At 40.7% G+C, this 24,134-nt stretch overlaps 1 protein-coding gene across 2 annotated transcripts in view; it reads left to right on the top strand.

The window, feature by feature from the left end:
* The window catches only part of kdm5a (lysine (K)-specific demethylase 5A), a 224,200-nt gene that overhangs the window by 130,952 nt on the left and 69,114 nt on the right, over positions 1-24,134 (top strand). For both annotated transcript variants that reach the window (XM_041215725.1, XM_041215724.1), the window contains 3 exons: positions 1,684-1,808; positions 9,675-9,825; positions 13,029-13,143. In XM_041215725.1, coding sequence (XP_041071659.1) covers positions 1,684-1,808; positions 9,675-9,825; positions 13,029-13,143 — 391 coding nt within the window. The remainder of the gene's footprint in view (positions 1-1,683; positions 1,809-9,674; positions 9,826-13,028; positions 13,144-24,134) is intronic.

Raw genomic sequence — 24,134 nt, 5'->3', positions numbered from 1 at the left:
GAGCTGTGTATTTTTTTATTCCATAGGCCAGCGTTTGTTGCTCATCCCTAATTGCCCTTGAGTAATGGGATGTCATTTACAATAAAAATTGTTGATGTATTGAATAAACTAGTTAAGCTCTTGGTGGATAAACTCCCTGGTCTGGATGGATTACGTCCATGTATTTTTAAAAAATCTAGGAAAGAGATGTTACAACTCATGTTTAATAATTTGTTATAAAAAGGTGTAGTGCCAATGAGCTAGTGGATAGCTGATGCAATTCCTCTATTTAGGAAGAGAACATGCCCAGGGAATTATAGACCAGTCAGCTTAACATCAATGGTAGGAAAGTTATGGAATCCTTAGTAAGGGAGAGGATAGAAAAACATCCATAAAATAAAAATATAATAACTAATAGTCAGCATGGATTTCAGAAGGGAAATCTTGTTTGACCAACTTTTTTTGAGGAGGTAGTGGTAATCCAGTAATTGCAATTTTTCTGGATTTTCAAATAAGCTGTCAATTAATTGACTCATGAATAAGGTTGCAGAATGTGGAGTCAAGGAACAAGTGGCAGAATGGATTGTTATCTGGCTTAGGTCCGAGTACAGATAGTTATTCAGAGTGGCAGAAGGTGGGAAGTGGTGTTCTACAAGGATCAGTGCTAGGACTACTGCTGTTCGCAATTCACATTAATGATTTTGCACTTTGGAATCAAAAACACAATTTTTAAATTTATGGATTTGAGGATTTGGTGGGATGGGGGGGTTGGGGGGAGCACAGCCATTACAATCACAGGACGACATTAATAAACTTGCGGAATGGGTAAATAATTTCCAAATGAAGTTCAGCGCATACAAATGTGAGATAATACGTTTTAGTAGGACGAATAGGAAGGTCACTTATTCCTTGGAAGATGCGGGTCTAGGAGGGGAAGAGGAACAAAGAGATCTTGGAGTACAAATACATTAATCACTCAAAGTTGCACGCAAGTTAGGAAGGTCATAACAAAAACAAACCAAGCCCTTGGCTTTTATTTCTAGAGGGATAGAATTTGAAAGTAGATAAGTTCCGCTAAACCTGTATTGAACCTTGGTTAGACCACTGAGCACAGTTCTAGTGGCTATATTATACAAAGGATATAGAGAAACTTGGGAGGGTGCAAAGAAGATTTACAAGGATGATACCAGGTACGCATAGATAAACTAATCAGGAAATGATTAACAGAAGGGATCTGTTTGCTTTTGAAAAATGTAGGCTGAGGGGTGACCTAACTATTAAGATTATGAAAGGTTTTGACAGCATGGATACAGAGGGAATCTTTCCACTTGTGAGAAAGAGAATAACTAGAGGCCATCAATATAAGATAGTCACCAGAAATTGAATATGGAATTCAGAAGATACTTCTTTACCCAATGAGTGTTGAGAATGTGGAACTTTCTACCAAAGGGAATGGTTGAAGTGAATAGTATAGAAGCATTTGGGGGGAAGCGAGACAAGCATAGTAGGGAGAAGGGAATGGAGAGTTACGATGATAGGTTTAGATCATGAAAGTTGAGAGGAGATTCGAATGGAGCATAAATGCCCCAAGGACTGGTTGTGCTGAATGGCCTGTTTCTGTCCTGTATGATCCTATGTAAAGAAAAATAAGAAATGGATGTACAAGGATGGTGAAGGTTCCTCTTTTCGCACAACCAAAACTAGGTACCGTTACACACTGGATGAGCTCCCATCAATGCTTTACGGAGTGAAAGAGCGAGCCCAGTCATATGACAACTGGGTGGATAAAGTGAGAGAAGCCTTGGAAGCAGAACTTAATCACAAGAAAGGTGTGTATTTTTTATTAATTTCTTTTATTCATTCTATGAATCTAATGTCTTCTTACACAGCTCTCATTATCTTTTGACCAACTGGTAGACTGTATATTTCAATATTTCAAACGTCCATTACCACTTCAGTTCAACTAATTTCAAGGCAAGATCCAAACAATATGGCTCCTCCAAACACAATGACCTTCAGCAAAAATAAGAACTTGAAGCTGGAAGTCTGAAACAGCTTTAAAAAACACTTTGACAATAAACTTCCCTGATAATATTTATCCTAGTGTGCTGAGAAAGTCTACAGGGTATATTTGTGAAGCACTGATAATGGTTATAGGGGAGCCATTGGACCAATGTTAAGGTGTCACAGGAGCAGAAATAGGCCAACTGCGTAAGGATCATAAGAAACAGGAGCAGGAGACGACCATTTGGCCCCTCAAGCGTGCTCCGCTATTCAGTAAGATCATGGTTGATCAGACTGTGGCCATAACTTACTTTTCTGCCGGTAGCCTCATAACCCTTGATTCGCTTATCGATCAAAAAGTCTAGCTAACTCGGCCTTGAATATATTCAATGACCCGGTCTCTGTGGAAGAGAATTCCAAAGATTAACGACCCTCTGAGAGATGAAATACCTCTTCACCTCTGTCTTAACTGGGAGACCCCTTTTTTTTAAAACTGTACCCCCTAGTTCTAAATACCCCGACGAGGGGAAACATCCTTTCAACATCTATCGTGTCAAGCCCCCGTCAGAATCTGATATATTTCAATAAGATCACCGCTCTTTCTTCTAAACTCCAATGAGTGTAGGCCCAACCTGCTCAATCTTTGCTCATAAGACAACGCTTCATCCCAGCAATTAGCCTGGTAAACCTCTCTGAACTGTTTCCAATGCAAGTATATCCTCCTTAACTAAGGAGACCAAAACTGTACGTAGTACTCAAGCTGCACCTCACTACCCTGTACCGTTGTCACAAGTCTTCTCTACTTTTATACTCTATCCGTCTTGCAGTAAATGCCTACATTCCATTTGCCTTCCTAATTACTTGCTGTGATTTTTTTGTGATTCATGTGGGACACCCAGGTCTCTTTGTACTGCAACATTCTGCAGTCTCTCTTCATTCCATCAATATTCTGCTTCATTATTATTCCTGTCAGAGTGAAAAGTCTCTCATTTTTCCATATTATACTCCGTCTGCCAAATATTTTGCCCATTCAATTAATTTACGTATATCCCTTTGCAGCTCCTTGTATCCTTCTCCTAACTTGCTTTCCTACCTATCTTTGTATCTCTGCAAATTCGGCTACAATACGTTCAGTCCCTTCATCCAAGTCAGTGATATAGACTGTAAATAGTTGAGGCCCCAGCTCTGATCCCTGTGGCACTCCACTAGTTACATTTTGCCAATCTGAAAATGACCTGACTGTGTCCTGTTACTTAGCCAATCCTGTAATATATCACCCCCAACACCAAAAGCTTTTATCTTGTGCAGTAACCTTTTACATAGCACCTTATCGAATGCCTTTTTGAAACCTACTTGCTCCCGTTTATCACCCTACTTGTTACATCCTCAAAGAACGCTCATAAATTTGTGAAACACAGCTTCACTTTCACAAAAACATATTGACACTCCCTGATTGTATTCTGATTTTCTAAATGTCCTGCTGCCACCTCCTTAATAATGGATTCTAGCATTTTCCCAATGACAGACAGTATACTAACTGGCCTATAGTTTCCTGCTTTCTGTCTCCCTTCTTTCTCAAGTATAGGTGTTACAGTTGTGGTTTTCTAATCTGCTGTGATCTTTCCAGAATGTGGAGTATTTTGGAAGATTACAACCCATGCATCTAATATCTCTGCAGCCCTTCCTTTAAGACCCTAGGATATAGGCCATCAGGCCAGGGATTTGTTAACCTTGAGCCCCTTAGCTTTCTCAGCACTTTTTCCCCTAGCGATTGTGATTGTTTAAGTTCCTCCCTCTTGCCCCTGATTTTCTATATTCTCAGGATGCTTTCTGTGTCTTACTGTGAAGACAGATATAAAACACTTATTTGAATTCTCTGCCATTTCCTTGTTTCCCATTATTATTTCCCCACTCTCACCCTCTCGGACCAATGCTCACTTTTGCTACTGTATCTTTTTTTATATACTTGTAGAACCTTTTACTGTCTTTTTATATTTCTTGCTAGTTTCTCACATACTCCTTTATTATTTTTTCAGTCATCATTTTCTGATTTCTATAGTTTTCCCTATCTTGTGGCCTACCACAATTATCCATCTCTTCTTTCAATTTGAAACTATCCTTAACTTCTTCAGTTAGCCACAGATGGTGCATCCTTCTCTTGGAGTCTTTCTTTCTCAATGGAATATATCTTTGTTGAGTGTGTCCCCATATTCAACTAGGGTGATAAAACCATTGCAAACAACTACAAACTCATTAGACTGTCTTCAGTGGGATCAGTGCTGGCCCTCAACTATTTACAATCTACATCAATGATTTGGATGAAGGGACCGAATGTATGGTAGCTAAATTTGCTGATAACACCAAGATTGGTAGGAAAGTAAGTTGTAAAGAAGGGGTTAGAGAGTCTGCAAAAGGATATTCGACAGGTTAAGTGAGTGGGCAAAAATTTTGCAGATGGAGTATAATGTGGGAAAATGTGAACTTGTCCTCTTTGGCAGGAAGAATAGAAAAGCAGCAGATTATTTAAATGGAGAGAAACTGCAGAACTGAGGTACAGAGGGAGGTGGGTGTCCTGGTACATGAATCACAAAAAATTAGTATGCAGGTACAGCAAGTGATTAGGAAGGCAAATGGAATGTTGGCATTTATTGCCGGGGCGATGGAACAAAAAAGTAGTAAGTTTTACTGCAGAAGTACAGGGCCCTGGTGAGACTACTTCTGGAATATTGTGTATAATTTTGGTCTCCTTATTTGAAAAAAAGATATGATTGCATTAGAAGCAGTATAGAGAAGGTTCTTATGAATGTACGAATTAAGAGCAGGAGTAGACCTCTTGAGCCTGCCCAACCATTCAATAAGATCATGACTGATGTGATTGTGGCAACAACTCCACATTCCCCATAACCTTTGACTCCCTTATAGTCAAGAATCTATCCAACTCTGCCTTAAAAATATTTATTGACCCTGCCTCCACCACTCTCTAGGAAAGAGAGTTCCAAAGATTCACAATCCTCTGAGAGAAAAAATTTCTTCTCATGTCCGTCTTAGAATGGTAGACCCCTTTGTTTTTAAACTATGCCCCCTAGCTGTAGTCTCTTCCACAAGGGGAAACAACCTTTCAGCACCCACCCTGTTAAGTCTCTTCAGATCACCTCTCATTTTTCTAAACTCCAGTGGATACAGGCCCAGGCTGTCTAACCTTTCCTCATAAGACAACCCTCCCAGCCCAGGTATCAATCGAGTGAACTGTCTCTGAAGTGCTTTCAGCACATTTATATCCTTTCTTAAATAAGGAGACCAAAACAGTACACTGTGCTTCAGATGTGGTTTCACCAACAGCTTGGGCAAAGCATCTCTGCTTTTATATTTTCTCCTTGCAATAAATAACATTCCATTTGCCTTCCTAATCACTTGCTGTACCTGCATACAAACCTTCTGAGATTCTGCAAACTCTCTCCATTTAAATAATATGCTACTTTTTTATTCTTCATGCTAAAGTGGACAAGTTCCCATTTTCCCACATTATACACCAGCTGCCAAATTTTTGCCCACTCACCTAACCGATTTATGTCCCTTTGCAGACTCCTTATGTTCTCTTCACACCTTACTTTCCTACTTTGTATCATCATCAAATTTAGCAACCACACATTCAGGATCTCCATCCAAGTCATTGATATGAATTGTAAATAGTTGAGGCTCCAGCACTGATCCCTATGGCACTCCACTCATCACACATTGCCAACCTGAAAAAGACCCATTTATGCCTACTCTCTGCTTCCTGTTAGCTAACCAATCCTCTATCCATGCTAACATATTACCTTCTATTGCATGAGTTCTTAATTTGCATAGTACCCTTTGATGTGGCACCTTGCCAAATGCCTCCTCGACATTGCTTGTTACTTCCTTCCTCAAATAACTCTAATAAATGAGTCAAACTTGATTTCCCTTTCACAAAGCCATGTTGAGTCTGCCTGATTGCATTGAGATTTTCTAAGTGCCCTCCTTAATAATAGATTCCAGCAATTTCCCTACGACCGATGTTAAACTAACTGGCCTGTAGTTTCCTGCTTTCTGTCTCTTTCCTTTCTTGAACAGAGGAGCCACATTCGATGTATTCCAACCTGGACTCGACTCAATCCGGGGATGAGGGGCTTATTTTGTGAAGAGGTTGGGCCTATACCCATTGGATTTTAGAAGCTTGAGGGGTGATCTTATTGAAATATATAAGATCCTGAGGGGATTTGATAGGCTAGATACTGGGAGGATGTTTTCACTTCTGGGAGAGACTAGAACACCATTTCAGAATGAGAGATCTACCATTTAAGACAGAGATAAGAATTTTTTTCTCGCAAAGGCTCATTAGTGTGTGGAATTCTCTTCCCCAGAAAGCAGTGGAGGCTGGGTCATTGAATTTATTCAAGGCAGAGTTAGACAGATTTATGATAGTCAAGCGAGTCGAGGGTTACGAAGTGGGGAAGGCAGATAGCAAAGTCGAGTTGAGAGCACAACCAGGTTAGCCATAATCTTATTGAATGGTGGAGCAGGCTTGAAGGGCTGAATGGCCTAATCCTGCTCCTATGTTCTTCCCTGACTCTGTGTGCCACCTGTCGCTTCCCCTTTCAAAATAATAATGTGTAGTGTCTCAGAACATAACTTACCTGAAAAAAATAAAATGAGAAAAAGAAATATGAAAAGGTCATGGATTTGTGATGTAAATTCATCCTATTCTTTCTTGGAATGTATTGTTAAGGTTGGTTGAAGCATGCCTGAGCTAGGGTACCTGAGCTAAGCTGTTGGTGAGGACTCAAAGTAGGCAGTGTTGTGGGATTTCCACACCCCACCCCACCTGCCCCAGTTGGGGTGATTCAACATCAACACGCAGATGCCATGCCCCTCGGTCCAAGGTATCGATCGCCCCACTAAGTATGCGTGAGATTGGCTCAAGGACCTTGGAAGAGTTTGCCAACAAACAGAATTGTTGCCTCCATCACACTCTAAGGCAGTGCATTCTGGATCTTAGCCATTCGCTGCATGAAAAGGTTATGTCTTTTATCGCTTTTGCTTCTTTTGCCAATTATTTTAAATCTGTGCCCTCTCATTCTTGATCCTTTCATGAGTAGGAACAGTTTCCCCCTAGCTTCTCTGTCAGACCCCTCATGATTTTGAATACCCTTCATCAAATCTCCTCTTGGCCACCTTTTCTCTAAGGAACATAGGTTGGCGAAGTTGGGACTATCTTTATAAGTGAAGTTCCTGATCATCTGTGCAGGGTTATCTCATTCCTCAATCATTCTCCTGAATCTTTTTGTCACTCTCTCCAATACCTTCACACCCTTCATAAAGTGCAGCATCCAGAACTGGATGTAATACTGTTGCTGAGGCCAAACTATTGTCTTATACAAGTTCAACATAATCTCCTTGCACTTGTACTCTATGCCCCTATTAATAGAGCCTAGGGTACTGTATGCTTTATTAACCACACTCAACCTATCCTATCACCTTCAATGACTTACTATTGACCAGAAATTGAACTGGACTAGCCATATAAATACTGTGGCTACAAGAGCAGGTCAGAGGCTAGGAGTCCTGCGATGAATAACTCACCTCCTGACTCCCCAAAGCCTGTCCACCATCTACAAGGCACAAGTCAGGAGCGTGATTGAATACCCCCCACTTGCCTGAATGAGTGCTGATCCCACAACGCTCAAGAACCTTGACACCGTCCATTATAGGACAAAGCAGCCTATCTGATTGCCACCCATCCACAAACATTCACTCCCTCCACCACCGACGCATAGTAACAGCAGTTTGTACCATCTACAAGATGTACTGCAGGAATACACTTTAGACAGCGCCTTCCAAACCCATGACGTCTACCATCTAGATAAATAAGGGCAGCAGATAGATGGGAACACCACCACCTGGAAGTTCCCCTCCAAGTCATTCACCATCCTGATTTGGAAATATATCGCCGCCTTCACTGTTGCTGGGTCACAATCCTGGAACTCCCTATCTAACAGCACTGTGGATTTACCTAAACCACATGGACTGCAGCAGTTCAAGAAGGCACTCACCACCTCAAGGGCAACTAGGGATGGGCAACAAATGTTGGTCCAGCCAGTGAAGCCCACATCCTGTGAATGAATAATAAAAAAAAACATCCAGGTCCTTCTGCTCCTACATCCTTGTCAGTGTTGTATCCTTTATTTTATATTGTTTCTCTATGTTCTTCCTACCAAAATTAATCACTTCACTTTTCTCGAAAAACTCAGCAGGCCTGACAGCATCTGTGGACAGAAAGACAGAGTTAACGTTTCGAGTCTGTATGACTTCAGAACTGAAGAACGTTCAGAAGAAGAGTCATATGGACTGGAAACGTTAACTCTGTCTTTCTCTCCACAGATGCTGTCAGACCTGAGTTTTTCCAGCAGTTTTTGTTTGATTTCCAGCATGCGCAGTATTCTGCTTTTACACTTCACATTTCTGCCCATTGCACTTTATCTGCCACCTGTCTGCCCATTCCACCAACTATGTCCTTTTGAAGTCCTACACTATCCTCCTCGCAGTTCACAATGTTTCCAACAGACGGACTTTTATAAACATAGATATATGTATCAGCTGGAATAACTTCATTATTGAATTGAAGAAGACAAACCAAGTTTCAGACACAATTTGCCTTTAACAAATCCACTTATTAACCATGTTTTCTTCAAATGATAGTTCACTTTTTCCAGGGTTATGGTCACTGGAAGCTCTCCTATCATTGGCATTAGGCTGATTGCTCAGTTTACCTCTCTCCCCTTTTCTGAAAAACGGTGTAAAATTTGCACCCTTTAGTTCTCTGGATCTGGTCTGTACACTATCTTAGATACTGTGTATTTAATGTATGCTGTACATATCCTGGGAGAGGTTGATGTTGTAACTGAATACTTGAAATGGAAAGTGTCCAATTTTCCAGCTAAGCTTGGTGAATACAGAAAGAGGTCCAGAAGAATTAAGCCTCATAATTATTATGAGAAGCCAAGTGTTGGAAAAGCACAACAGGCCAGTCAGTATTTTCTGGGGAGAACGAATAAATTGATACAATTTTTTTTTCAAATTTCAATTTTAATAGACCTAGAATACTTTGTCATAAGGGTTTTTGATGTAGAGATGATAGCATCATTTAAATGGAATTGGATAAGGATTTATAATGAACTTAAAATATGGGTAGGTGATTGGGATTGGAGAACTCCATTCAAGAGCTAATAATAGTTTAGGGATGGCTCTTATTCTATGGATTCTGTGAAGCCCATGTCAAATAATCTAGGAATCGGATTGGCCTGTTCACTCTCTTTGTACCTGCAATATAAATTTCAGTTGGGTTCTGTTCTCTCCATAGCACAAATCAATGGATGTATGCAAAGCAATACAAATGACACAAAATTTGTGCATTTAAAAAGCATGTAATGTAAATCTATTTATTAACCACATTGCCATAAATATATAAATGATATTACAAATTCCATCACACCACCTTTGCTAATTATAGAACCTTAGTACTGTCGGTTCCCTCCCCAGAAAAAAGATTTGGTTCACCTCATCCAACACACTCAAGGCTCTTGTGGCTTTGACTATTTATATGAAAGTTATTGATTTACAGTTTCTGTAGATTTGAATTAGGGCTTTCTGCTATCCTCACTCCTGACCAGATCTTTGTGAGCTGAAAACCCGTTTGGAAGAGGCAGAAGAGAAGAAATTTCCTGAGAATGACCTGCTCCGGCAGCTGCGAGCAGCTGTGAAAGAGGCAGAAACTTGTGCCTCTATTGCCCAACTGCTGGTCAGCAGAAAGCAACGCAGCAGGTAAGCAGTATGACAGGGCAAGCAGGTACTCGTGTTTTAGAATGAAAGTCTGATGCTGTTTTTCGGAAATTTCTCTAACTTTGCTTCTCCATCTCTGTTTTGTCCTCTTGGTCACAGTGTTCCATCTGATACCTTCTCACAACCTTCTTGGCCCAGACCGCTTGCACCCTGCTCACTCCATCTCCCTGCCACCCCCCCAATCTTTCCCACCCCTCTCCCCTTCTTTCTTTTTCTCCAACTGGCCTCTGAAATGGCTTAGCAAGCTACTCAGTTCAAGGGAAATTAGCAATGGGCAACAAATGCTAGCCTTGCCAGCAAGTCCTTCATCCCAAGAAATAATAAAACGATTAAGTGTGGTACAGGTTCACAATGTGTTATTTAAGCATTCCCCCTATAGGGAGGTTATAAAGCAAATTACTACAACAATACATCTACTATAAAACAGCAAATGAATCAACGTTTACAGGAAGATGAGGCAACGGTTTCTTCATAAGGGTTGGGGTGTCCAATCCTTTGTTTATCCACCTGCGGTATCTGATGCTTTGCATATCCATGCAGGGTTATCTCATGATATGTTCGTCCATTTGAAGTTGGGGTATCATGCTTTACTTACCAGTCAGATGTGGGAGGGATATTTTTGATATATTTTGATTCTTGGCATGTGGGCAAGGCTGGAATTTATAACCATCCCTGGTTGGTGCGCATTTATTACATGTTTAAAACACAGATATTAACACATTGTCATTCGTTCACTCTTTCTGAACCATGTGATAGAGCTTATCTAGCAAGATAATTTGCAAAGAACAGGAAAAATCATTGAAAATATACCCTAATAAATACTGGATATGATTAAACTTTTAATTCACCCATCAGCTTAAAAACAACAAAACCCATAGGGCGATGATGCAAACTCCCTTCAAACTCAGGCTTATTTTTTATCTGTTCTATCTCACATTGGTGACAAGACCAGAATTTATTGCCCCTGCCTAATTTCCCTTTAGAGGGTGGAGTGAGCCGCCGCCTTGAACAACTGCAGTCTGTATGCCCACAGTGTTGTTGTTCCAGGCTTTTGATCCAGTGACAATGAAGGAATGGCAATGTAGTTCCAAGTAAGGATGGTGTGTGTCTTGAAAGGAAATTTCCAGTGGGTGTTCCCATAGGCCCACTGCCCTTGCCCTTCTAGGTGGTAAATGTCACAGGTTTGGAAAATGTTTTTGAAGGAGCCTTGGTGAGTTGCTGCAGTGTATCTAGTAGATGATGCACACTGCTGCCACTGTGTGTCGGTCGTGGAAGGAGTGAATGTTTAAGATGGTGGATGGGGTATTGATCAAGCAGGTTGCTTTATCCTGGATGGTGTTGAGCTTCTTGAGTGTTTTTGTGCTCACCCAGGCAATTGGGGAATATTCCATCACACTGCTGACTTGTAGATGGTGGACAGGCTTTGTGGGGTCAGAAGGTGAGTTACTCGCCACAGAATTCCCAGGCTCTGACCTGCTCTTGTAGTTATGTTTTTGGTCAATGGTAACCCCCCAGGATGTTGCTGATTGGGCAAATCAATGATAGTTATGCTGTCGATTGTCGAAGATGGTCATTGCCACGCATGTGGGGTGTGAATGTTACTTTGCCACTTGTCAGCCCAAACCTGACTCTTGTTCAGGTCTTGCTAAAATGTAGGGAATATATGCTTACTTTACATGATCTCTCCTCATAGGACAGTCCCCTCATCCAAGAAATCAGCAATGAGAACCTTCATTGCACTTCTTCTAAGGCACTGTCCTTTCTACACCACATTCGAAATGTGGTTTCACCTGAGGCTGTATAAAATTGTAGTAAGACATCTTTACCCTTTTTCTCTACTCTCTTTGTAGTAAAGTCGAACTCTGATGAACAGAAATCTGTCAATCTCAGATTTAAAGTTAACAATTGATCTAGTATCAGTTGCCATTTGTGGAAATTCCAAATATCTGCCAGGGAGTACAACCATAATTTTGTAGTCCCCTTGTAAGTTTAACCCTTGGAGTCTGGATATTATGGTAAATCTGCGCTTCACTCTCTCCAGAACCTTCATAAGATATGGTGCCCAGAACTGCACGCAATACATCAGATAACCAGAGATTTGTATGGCTGTAGCATACTTTCTACCCCCTACATTCTAGTCCTCTAGATATAAAGGCAAGAATTACATTAGCCTTTTTGATTATTTTCTGTATCTCCTCACGACAATTTAATGATCCACGCACCTGGACCCTCAAATCACTAGTTCTACCTTTCTGTCATTTAGAAAGTACTCCATTCTACCTTGGTTTGGTCCAAAGTGGACTTGCTCACATTTGCCTATATTGAATCCCTGTTTGTCTGTTGCTCTTTGCTCAGATTGGAGGGAATCAGATTGGGAAGGAGCAGCTGTTTTGAATGAGATTTGAACCTGCTGAGTGAGCTGAATACAATGTCAAAGTGGACTGATTTGGCCCTTGAGTTGCAGGTCAGAAAATATCTATCCTGTGGCTTAAGTGAGAACAATAATAGGACATCCTCAAAATTTGTTTATTTTTGTTGTAGATAGTGGAGGAATGAGGAGATAATCCAAACATTAAACAAAATTTCCACTTATGTTTCTTTCATCATTATTGGTGTGTTGAATGTCGCTTATGGGGCTGGAGCAGTTGCATCGAAAAGAATGAAGGACTTGCATTTATATAGTGCTTTTCATGACCACCAGATGTCTCAAAGCACTTTCCAATCAATGAAGTACTTTTGAAGTACAATGTAATTTAGGAAACATTGCATCCAATTTGAGCTCAACAAACTCCCACAAACAACATTTTGATAATGAGCAGATGATTTTTTTTTGTGTGATGTTGATTGATGGATAAATTTGGCCAAGGCACTGGGGAAAACACCCCTGCTCGCCTTTGAAATAGTGCCATGGGATCTTTTACGTCCACTCGAACAGACGGATGGGATAAATCTCAATTTTAATGTCTCCTATATCCCGCTACCAGAAATATTCTATTAATATGGCCTGCAAATAAAAATTTGGCTGCATGAAGGATGGGTTGGGCTGCAAGAACCCATGGACTGACTCTTACCATTGTTTATAGATAAAGGCTGAAATTTCTACAAACCGGAAACCCTTCAAGTAAATCACGACATTTTGAAAAAAAGCTTATGATAATTAGTTTTACTTTGTTGCTGTATTTTAGAAATAAATCAGATGGTGGAAAGACTCGGACAAAGCTAACTGTCCATGAGTTGAAGGCGTTTGTGCACCAGCTGTACAGCCTGCCCTGTGTCATCAGCCAAACCCGACTGGTTAAGGTAAGCAGCTAGCAAATGCACTGTCACTTTATTATCTCACACTTGACCAAAGGTCAATTGAATAGCAGCTTCTTTGAACATGAATAGCAGCATGCTGGTCCAATCCCAATTTGTCAAACAGGTCTCTTCAGACAGGTAAGAATATATCTCATGAGAATTTAGAGCTGAAGGTTTTAGTGTAGGAATCCTAACACATCTGTTGACCAGTGAAGGTAGGTTTGAGGTGGACAACAGTAGAGAACCCAGTAGCAGATTTCTCAACTAGCACGTCAAGGAAATGGGGTTTGTTGGACTTCTCTATTTCATAGGTGAAAATTTGAGCATGGGATGGAATACATTCAGAAGTATAAGGCAATTCTGACATGTAGCTGCAGATTCAAATATAGTAAATGTATCATCTGCGTATCGGAAATATGCAAGAGGTAGGAGGTTAGGTGTCATTCCATCGAAGATGCATTTCTCATGGAAACTAGATGCATTTCTCATGGAAAGTAATGAAAGTGTTAGCAAGAGCTGGGCCTAGGGCCTAAGAGGAGATCCCATGACAATACCCTCTATTTGGGCACACATGATGTCATTAAAGCTGAACTCCACTGCACAAGTTGCTTAGTTAATAAGTTCAATGAATACTGATTCAGACAATGGTGGTGCATCTAAATTGTCATGATATAGTGATGCAGCGCATCAGTGAACAGCAGTGTTGAACAAGCACATGGGCATGGCATTGCAATTGATTAGTAAGTCTTGTTTAGTCTTCATGAAGGTGAAGCAGCCCGTCAATATGTTTGTGGAAAACTCGCTGAGAACCAGTTGAAGCAACCCATTGAACTATTTGGCCAATTCATGTTGGATAGAACTAGTCATAGGTAAGATGGGGCATAAGGGGAGATCACTTTTGTTTGTCTTGGACAGCCCGTACAAACGCGGATGCAGTGAACCATGAAGATGAATCCTATCATATACACCATAGGTATGTTGTTACTGAACACAAGTTTAACAAACATTTTTGTAATTTGCTTTTGAGCAGGGCTGTGAGGTCATGCTTAGTGGGTCCAATGGGTATGAATTTGAACCCATTAAGAATGGTGTGCATTTTGCTGATATAGTCATGCTTGTTGAGGATGACTGTTCAAGGAAGCAATAGATATTTGCGACTTGTCATTTATATCAAGACAATTTAGACACATGGCCATTGTCTGAATCTGTAGTAATTGAACTTTTGAACTTAGCAACTAGTTTGGAGTTCAGCTTTAACAACATCATGTGTGCCTGACTAGATGGTGTTGCCATGGGATTCCTTCTAGGCTCAGCTCTCGCTAACATTTTCATCAGTTTCCATGAGAAATTCAGTTTCAATGGAATTGCCCCAAATCTCCTACCTCTTACGTACTTCCGATACATAGATGATACATTTGCTTTACTTGAATCTGCAGCTGCATGTAAGAACTTCCTTAAACACCTGAATGGGCTTCATCCCACGCTCAAATTCACCGTTGAACTGGAGCAGTCTAACAAGCCCCCTGTCTTCGATGTGCTAGTTGATTAATCTTCCAAAGGATTCTTTACTACTGTCTGCTGCAAGCTGATCTTCAATGGTCAATATACATGTTGGGATTCCTACATGTTATAAGATTGGCCTTATTGGCAACTTCGTAAATAGGCCCCTAGCCATTTGCTTACCGTATAAGCTTGATGCTGAATTAGAGCACATCAAAGCTATCGTGTGAGGTGATGGCTACCCCGATCAGATCGTTGCTCATTGTGTACCGTGCAAACTCATGGGATTAGGGCTGCCATTTCGATCCTGAAAAGTGCCCAGTCTACCTTGAGACAAAACTAATGCAATTAATGGAAAATTTAAGATGTTAATTACAGACAAATAATTAAGAATGCTGATCAATATCAGCAAAACACTCCCATAGTATTTGGGTCATAGCCTGAAAGTTAGTTGTAAGAGAAAACGTGGGTATTCAAAAATGAAGTCCTTGGGAGGCAACCAACTAGACAATTCAGCTGTCTTTTCAGACAGTAAGCATCTGAGATACATGGCCTGCACAAATTCTTAAATTGAAAAGATTTATTAATAACCTTTTTTTTTGTGAAATAATACATTGCACAATAAATTTTGAATTCAGCTAGGACGGTTTTTAAACAGGCACATGGCTAGGGGACACTTTAGTCTACTATTAGTCAGCCATTTTTGCAGACATAAGTTGAGTCCTGGCCTAAGCTAGGACTCCCTATCTTCTTGAGACAAAGACACTTTCAATTAATGAAAAATTATACTGGATTGTGAGTATAATTACCGTTGATCAATATTTGTTTGTTTATCAAAAAACTATTATAATGGATTTAAAAATTGCATGTATTTTGTAACATTATTGGCACATTATGATTAGCTTTAGTTGCCATCTATAACCCTAATATATAAGCTATAATCTATAATTGGTTTTAATAAATAACATGTGTTAAATAAGTATATGAGTTGTAGTCTCAAATCTATATTCTCTTGACAGCCCACATAACAATATCCTAGGACTTTTAAATTAGAATCCTAAGAGCTAATACTGGGAAACTCCAAAATAGTTCATTCTGCTATATTGTACCTCTATGTATGTTCTATCCTAAGATAAATTTGTTAGGTTGGAGACTCCTGGGAGAGAGGACCTTTTATTTTAGGACCCAATCTCTAGTTGGTCTAGCAGATTATGTTCCTTTCATGATTGGAAATTTCTTTCAGTTGAGATTCTAAGGGAGCAATAAATTCAAGGGAATAGCTTTACCTTGCTGGGTGCGGGGTAAAGATAGTAGAACCATTAACAACCTCAGATTACCCTGGAAGGTTAAGGTATCTCAAAAACCTGAGCAACAAGTGAAACTAGTCATTTTATGCTGCTACTGTGAAGTATCAATACAAGTGGTAGTCTCCGCTAACAGGATGCTGTCGACAAGCCAAAAAGATGTTCTGCCTACCACACAAATGAGTAATGTGGTATATGATTTCTTTGCCAGTGCGATGCTAGGTATGTAGATCGTATGTCCCAATGACTGGTGGATGGTGTCAAACAGCACATCTTTTGGCTGTTTGCAATAGGCAAAGTACTGATCATATTCAACCAGCTTGTTCTTGTAAAGCTCAGAACATAGTGTCTTAACGATAAGTGTGATTCTGCGATTGGCCAACACTTAGTAAGCAATCCCGATTGTGCTAAGAATTACACCAACAACCAATTTAAGATTATCAGTTGGGCTTGGAGGGTGGCTCACTTAAACGCGTGCTAAAAGCTACATATATTCATGTGCAGGGTTCCGTCCTTTGCAAACAGGAAGAACATGTCCAGGCACTGTGTCTTTTCCATCTAAACAAAAGCTTGGGAGCTTGCTGTTCCCTGGTGCATTCTCCATGGCAACACCTCTACATGTCAACAAATCAGCACCCTTTTCTCAAGCAATATATATTGTTGTTCCCTTTGAAATTTAGTATTCTTGCAATTCTGTCCTGATGAGCACAAGACAAAAAGCTTCAACAGTGTGTCCATTTTCAAGTACTTAATAGAATTACAAATAATTATTTAATAAAGAATTCAACTAATTGAATGAATAAAATAATCTAAAATATGGCAGAGCAGCTTGTGTTTCTGGACTGCAGAATGTGGGAGTTTGTTGACAGTGAGACTGTCCAAAGCAAACATATCTGCAGGGAATGTCTCCATCTTGGGTAGTCCCTGGGGACTGGTGGAGACCTAACGGAGCTCCAGAGAATTTTAGACCTGTCATCTTAACATCAGTCTTAGGAGAAATGATAGAATCCATACCAAGAGCACAGAAGAACATCTAGAAAAGAAGCACACCATAATGAATAGTCATCATGAATTTCAAAAAAGAAGATTTTGCTTGACCAAGCTTATTGAATTTTTTTGAAGAGGTAACAGAGAAAGTGGACAATGGTAAGCCAGTAGATGTAATTTCTCTGGATTTTAAAGGCTTTTGATATGGTACCCCATAATAAACTAATGAATAAGGTCAGAGAATATCGAGTCAGGGGATGATGGCAGAATGGATTGCTAGCTGGTCTCGACAGAAAGTGGAGAGTGGGATTAAAGGGTAATTATTCAGAGTGGCAGAAGGTGGGAAGTGCTATTCAACTGAGATTAGGATGGGGGAACCAGTGTTGTGGAATCAAAAACATAATTTCTGCATTTGCAAATGACAGTAATTTGGGTGGGATAGTCACCACAAAGGAGGAATGCAACAAATTACAGGAGGATATTAATAAACTTGGGAATGGGCAAATAATTGGCAAATGAAGTTCAACACACAAATGTGACCTAATACATTTTGGTAAGAGGAATATTACTTGGAAGGTGAGTCCAAATAGGGTAGAGGAACAAAGGTACGTCAGAGTGCCAGTGCGCCAATCACTGAAAGTTGCACCAAAAGTTAGCAAAAAAAAGAGTAAACCAAGCACTCGGCTTTATTTCTGAAGGGATAGAATTGAAAAGTAGTTATGCTATATAAACATGTATTGAACCTTGATTATACCACATTTGGAGTACTGTGCCGGTTGTCATCTTGTAACAAGGACATCGAGACACTGGAGAGAGTGTAGAGAAGATTTGCAAGGTTGATTCCAGAAACACATGAGTATTCATATCAGGAAGGAATGAATAAGCTGGGTCTCTTCTCTTCAAAAGGAATGTTGAGGGGTGGCCTTAGAGGTCTTTAAAACAATGAAAGGTTTTGATAGAGTGGTTACAGAGAGAATGTTTCTGTTGTGGGGAAAGACCAGAATGAGAGACCATCAATATAAGATAGTCACCAAGAAACCCAGTAGGGAATTCAGCAGAAACGTCTTTACCCAATTTACCCATTGAATGGTGTCAGGGAATGAATGGCAGAAAGGAAATTACTTGAATATTGGGATACAGAGTAAAATGTCAAAATTTGCTAAAGGTACCTAACTTTGGAGGTGTGGTAAACAGTGAGCAAACCATTCAATTGCAACAGGGGAGGAAGAATGGACAAACAGTAACAGGTGGAATTGAATACGTAAGTGTGAATTAATATATTTTGGCAGAGGGGTATATAGAGAGAGGTGCTGTGGACTTAATGGCACAGTTTTAAAGAATGTACAAGGGCAGAGAGACATTGTGGTCATTGTGCATAGATCTTTGAAGGTGGTAGGAAATATGGGATTTTGGGCTTCACAAATTGAGGTTTTGAGTACAAAAGCAGAAAAGTTGTGCTGAACCCTTATGAAGGACTTGTGTGGCATGAATGTTACTTACCACTTGTCAGCCCAAGCCTGGATACTGTCTAGATCTTGCTGCATTTGGACATGGACTGCTTCAGTATATGAGGAGTTGCAAATGGTGCTGAACATTGTGCAATCATCAGTGAACATCCCCACTTCTGAACTTATGATGGTAAGAAGGTCATTGATGTAGCAGCTGAAGATGGTTGGGCCGAGGACACTACCCTGAGGAGCTCCAGCAGTGATGTCCTGGAGCTGAGATGACTGACCTCCAATCATCTTACTTTGTGCTAGCTATGATTCCAATCAGCAGAGAGTTTTCCCCGATTCCCATTAACTCCAGTTTAGCTAGGGCTCCTTGATGCCACACTCAGTCAAATGCTGCCTTGATGTCAAGGGCAGTCACTCTCACCTCACCTTGGGAGTTCAGCTCTTTTGTCCATGTTTGAACCAAGGCTGTAATGAGGTCAGGAGCTGAGTGGCCCTGGTGGAACCCAAACTGGGCATCAGTGAGCAGGTTATTGCTAAGCAAGTGCCGCTTGATAGCACTGTTGATGACCCTTTCGGTTACTTTGCTGATGATCGAGAGTAGACTAATGGGGCGGTAATTGGCCGGGTTAGATTTGTCCTACTTTTTTGTGTACAGGACATCCCAGGGTAATTTCCCATATAGCTGGTTAGATGCCAGTGTTGTAGCTGTACTGGATCAGCTTGGTTAGGGGTGCAGCAAATTCTGGAGCACAACTCTTCAGTACTATTGCTAGAATATTGTCAGGGCCCATAGCTTTTGCAGTATCCGGTGCCTTCAGCCGTTTCTTGATATCATGTGGAGTGAATCTAATTGGCTGAAGATTACCATCTGTGATGCTGGGGACCTCTGGAGAAGGCCGAGATGGATCGTCCATTTGACACTTCTGGCTGAAGATTTTTTACAAATTCTTCAGCTTTATCCTTTGCATCGATGTGCTGAGCTTCCCCATCATTGAGGATGGGGTATTTGTGGAGCTTCCTCCCCCAGTGAGTTGTTTAATTGTCCACCACATTCACGACTGGATGTGGCAGAACTTAGATCAGATTCGTTGGTTGTGGGATCGCTTAGCTCTGTCTATTGCTTGCTACTTTTGCAATGGTAATGGTAGAATGGGGGATATGCCGGGCCATGCGGTTATAGATTGTGGTTGAGTACAATTCTGTTGCTGCTGATGGCCCACTGCACCTCATGGTTGCCTAGTCTTGAGTTGCTCGATCAGTTCGAAATCTATCTGATTTAGCATGGTGGTGGTGGTCTCTCACAATATGATGGAGGGTATGCTCAGTGTGAAGACGGGACTTCGTCTCCACAAGGACTGTGAGGTGGTCACTCCTGCTGATACTCTCATGGACAGGTGCATCTGCGGCAGGCAGGTTGGTGAGGATTCTGTAACCATTCTACTCTGTGGAAGTGACAGCACCATTAATGTCTCCTTCCATTACTTTGATGATAATTGAGTGTAGCTAATAGGGCAGTAATTGTTCAGATTGGATTTGCCCTGCTTTTTGACAGGTTGGATTTATCGTAGAAACATCAAGAGAGAAGGAGGCAATTTAGCCAACTGTACCTTCCAACTCTATGACACTACCAATTGGAATCATTGAATGAAACAGTGCAAAGCAAGGCAGTTTGGCCCATTGTGCTTCTGCTGGCTCTTTGACAAAGCTATCACATAGTCCAACTTCCCTGCTGTTTCCTTATTGCCCTTCAGATTTCTCCTTTGCAAATATTTGTTCAATTCATTTCTGAAGGTTTTGTGGAATCTGCTCCCACCACCCTTTTCAGGCAGTGCATTCCAGATCACAACTTGCTGCGTGATTTTTTATTCGTCTCATCTTGCCTCTGCTTCTTTTGTCAATTTCCTTCAATATGTCCCCTCTTGTTCACTACATTGCTGCCAATGTAAACAATTTCTCTGTATTTACTCTACCAAAACACTTCATGATTTTGCACTGCTCTGTGAAATCTACCCTTAACCTGCTCTGCTCCAGGGAGAGCAATCACAGTTTCTCCAAACATGGATAAAAGAGCTGAACTCGAGGTGAGATGAGATGACATCAAGGCAACATTTGGCCGAGTATGGCATCTACGAGTCTTAGCAAAACTGCAATCAATGGGAATCAAGGGGAAAACTCTCTGCTGGCTAGAGTCATACCCAGCACAAAAGAAGGTGGTTGTGCTTGTTGAGGTCGATCATCTCAGTGCCAAGATATCGCTGCAGGAGTTCCTCAAGGTCGTGTCCTAGGCTCAACCATCTTCAGCTGCTTCATCAATGAACCTTCCTTCCATCATTAGTTCAGAAGTGCAGATGCTCAGCATCATTTGCAGGTAGTGAAACAGTTCCTGTCCATATGCAGCAAGACCCGTTAATCAAGAATATACCTAGCTCTGCCTTAAAGATTTTCAAAGACTGAGTTCCAAAGACACTCAACCCTCTGAGAGAAAAAAAAATTCCCTCATCTTTGTCTTAAATGAACAATCCTTTATTTTTACACAGTGACCCCTAGTTCTAGATTCTGCCACAGGAGCAAACATCCTCTTCATATCCACCCTATCAAGACCCCTCAGCATTTTAAAGGTTTCAATTAATTTGCTTCTTACTCTTTTCTAAATTCAAGTGGATACAGGCCTAACCTGTCCAGCCTTTACTCATAAGACAACCCACCCATTCTTGGTATTAGTCTAGTAAACCTTCCCTGAACTGCTAACACATTTACATCTTTCTTTAAATAAGGAGACCAGTACTGTACAACGTATTCCAGTTGCGGTCTCACCAATGCCCTGTACAACTGAAGCACAACCTCCCTACTTTTATATTCAATTCCCTTCACAATAAATGATAACATTCTATTAGCTTTCCTAATTACTTGCTGAACTTGCATATTAGCCTTTTGTGATTGGTGCACTGAGACACCCAGATCCCTCTGAATCTCAGAGCTCTGCAATATTTCACTATTTAGATAATGAGCTTTTTTGTTCTTCCTGTCAAAATGGACGATTTCACATTTGCCCACATTATACTCCATTTGCCAGATCTTTGCCCACTCACTTAACCTACCTATGTCACTTTGTAGCCTCCTTACATCCTCTTCACAATTTACATTCCTACCTATCTTTGTGTCATCAGCAAATTTAGCAACCATTCCTTTGGTCCCTTCATCCAAATTATTTATCTAAAAAAAAATTGAGGCCCCAGTACTGTGGCACACCCCTTATCATAACTTGCCAACCAGCAAAAGACCCATTTATGCCAACTCTCTGCTTCCTGTTAGCTAGCTAATCTTCTATCCAAGCCAATATGTTAACCCCTATACCATGAGCTTTTATTTTCTGCAATAACCTTTGTGACACTTTATCAAGTACCTTCTGGAAATCCAAGAACAGTACATCCACCACTTCCCCTTTACCCCCAGCACATTTGACTCCTTCAAAGAACTCCAATAAATTGGTTGAACATGATTTCCCTTTTCCAAAACCATTTTGACTGCCTGATTGCCTTGAATTTTTCTAAGTGCCCTGCTATAACATCTTTAATAACAGCTTTAACATTTTCCCTATGGCAGATGTTAGCCTAACTGGTCTGTAGTTTCCTGCTTTCTGTCTCCCTCCTTTTTTGAATAAAGGAGTTATGTTTGCTATTTTCCAATCTAATGGAACCTAGGGAATCTAGGGAATTTTGGAAAATTAAATCCAATGCATCAACAATTGCACTATCCACTTCTTTCAAGACCTTAGGGTGAAGTCCATCCGGACCTGGGGATTTGTCAGCCCCCGGCCCCAACAATTTGCTCAATACCACTTCCCTGGTGATTGTAATTTTCCTGAGTTCCTCCCTTGCATCCTTTTCCCGATTTACAGCTATTTCCAGGATGTTACATGTGTCCTCTATAGTGAAGACCAAAGCAATATACCTGCTTAATTCATCCACCATCTCCCCCCTACCATTATCAATTCCCCAGATGCACTCCCTTTTGGACCAACACTCACTTTGTTAACTCCTTTCTTCTTTAAATATCTATAGAAACTTTTATTATCCATGTTCACAATACAGGCTAGCTTTCTCTCATACTCTAATTTTTCCCTCCTTATTAATCTTAATGTCATTCTTTGCTGTTCTTTGTTCTTTCCAATCTTCTGACCTGCCACCTGCCTTTGTGTAATTATAGGCTTTTTCTTTAAGTTTAATACTGCCTTAGTTAACCACGGATAGCGGACCCTCCCCTTGGGATTTTTCCTTCGCATTGGAATGTATACATTCTGTGTATTCTGAAATATCCCGTTAAATGTCTGCCACTGAACCTCTATTAACTTATCCCTTAACCTCATTTGCCAGTTCATTTATCTAGCTCTGCTTTCATGCCCTCATAATTGCCCTTATTTAAGCTTAAAATACTAGTTTTGGACACACTCGTTTCCCCTTCAAAATGAAAGTAAAATTCAATCATATTATGATCGCTGCTACCTAGAGGTGCCTTCACTATGAGGTTGTCAATTAATCCAATCTCATTGCTTAATACCAGCCTGCTCTCTGGCTCCAGAACGTGCTGTCCTAAGAAATTATCACGAAAACATTCTATGAACTCCTGAAATAAAAACAGAAAATGCTGGAAAAACTCAGGTATACCAGCATCTGTGGAAAGAGAAACAGAGTTAATGTTTTGAGTCAGTATGACTCTTCAGAGCAATAAACTCTTCATCTATGCTACCTTTGACCATCTGATTTTTCCAGTGTATGTGTAGATTAAAAGCCCCCCTGATTATTTCTATACCTTTCTGGCAAGCTCCTATTATCTCTTTTCTTTTATCCTCTGTCCTACCGTGTAGTTACAATTAGGGGGCCTTTATACCATTTCCATAAGTGACTTCTTGCCTTTATCATTCCTCATCTCAGCCCAAAACGCTTCTACATCCTGGTTTCCTGAACTTAGGTCATCCCTCTCCAATGTGCTAATACCATCATTAATTAACAGAGACACCCCTCCACCTTCTCCTAACTTGTCCTTCCTAAATGTCACGTATCCTTCAATATTCACGTCCCAATTTGTCATCGTGTCGCCATGTCTCTGTAATGACTATCAGATCGTACTTACTTATTTCTAGTTGCACTATCAGTTCATCTGTTTTGTTTTGAATACTATGTCCATTTAGATACAGAGCCTTTAGCTTTGTCCTTTTATTCTTTTTGTAGCATCTAGCCTTATCTGCTGATTTACTCTTAGGATTGTACTCTGTCCCTTCCTGTCACAGCCTGTATATCATTTCCTATATTAACACTGTCTCTCTTGCCTTGTCTCTATTCTTTGGTTTACCACATCTTCCCAAATTTGATCTCTTGCCCCCACTATTCAGTTTAAAACTCTCTCTATTTCCCCAGTTGTGTGGTTCGCGAAGGCACCAGCCCCAGCACGGTTTAGGTGCAGACCATCCCAATAGTACAGATCCCACTTTCCCCATTACTGGTGCCAGTGCCCCACGAACCGGAACCCACTTCTCCGACACCAGCCTTTGATCTTTGCATTCATTTTACTAATCTTATTTGTACTATGCCAATTTGCACATGGCTCAGGTAATAATCCAGAAATTATTACCTTTGAGGTTCTGGTAATTTGGTGCCTAGCTCATCATACTGACTATGCAGAGACTCATTCCTCCCCAGCCCTGAGCAGATGTCCCCATCCCTGGCACCAGGCAGGCAACAAAGCCGCC

Source organism: Carcharodon carcharias, chromosome 21, assembly GCF_017639515.1.
Source record: "Carcharodon carcharias isolate sCarCar2 chromosome 21, sCarCar2.pri, whole genome shotgun sequence".
Lineage (NCBI taxonomy): Eukaryota > Metazoa > Chordata > Chondrichthyes > Lamniformes > Lamnidae > Carcharodon > Carcharodon carcharias.
This window is presented reverse-complemented; position numbering and strand designations above follow the sequence as displayed.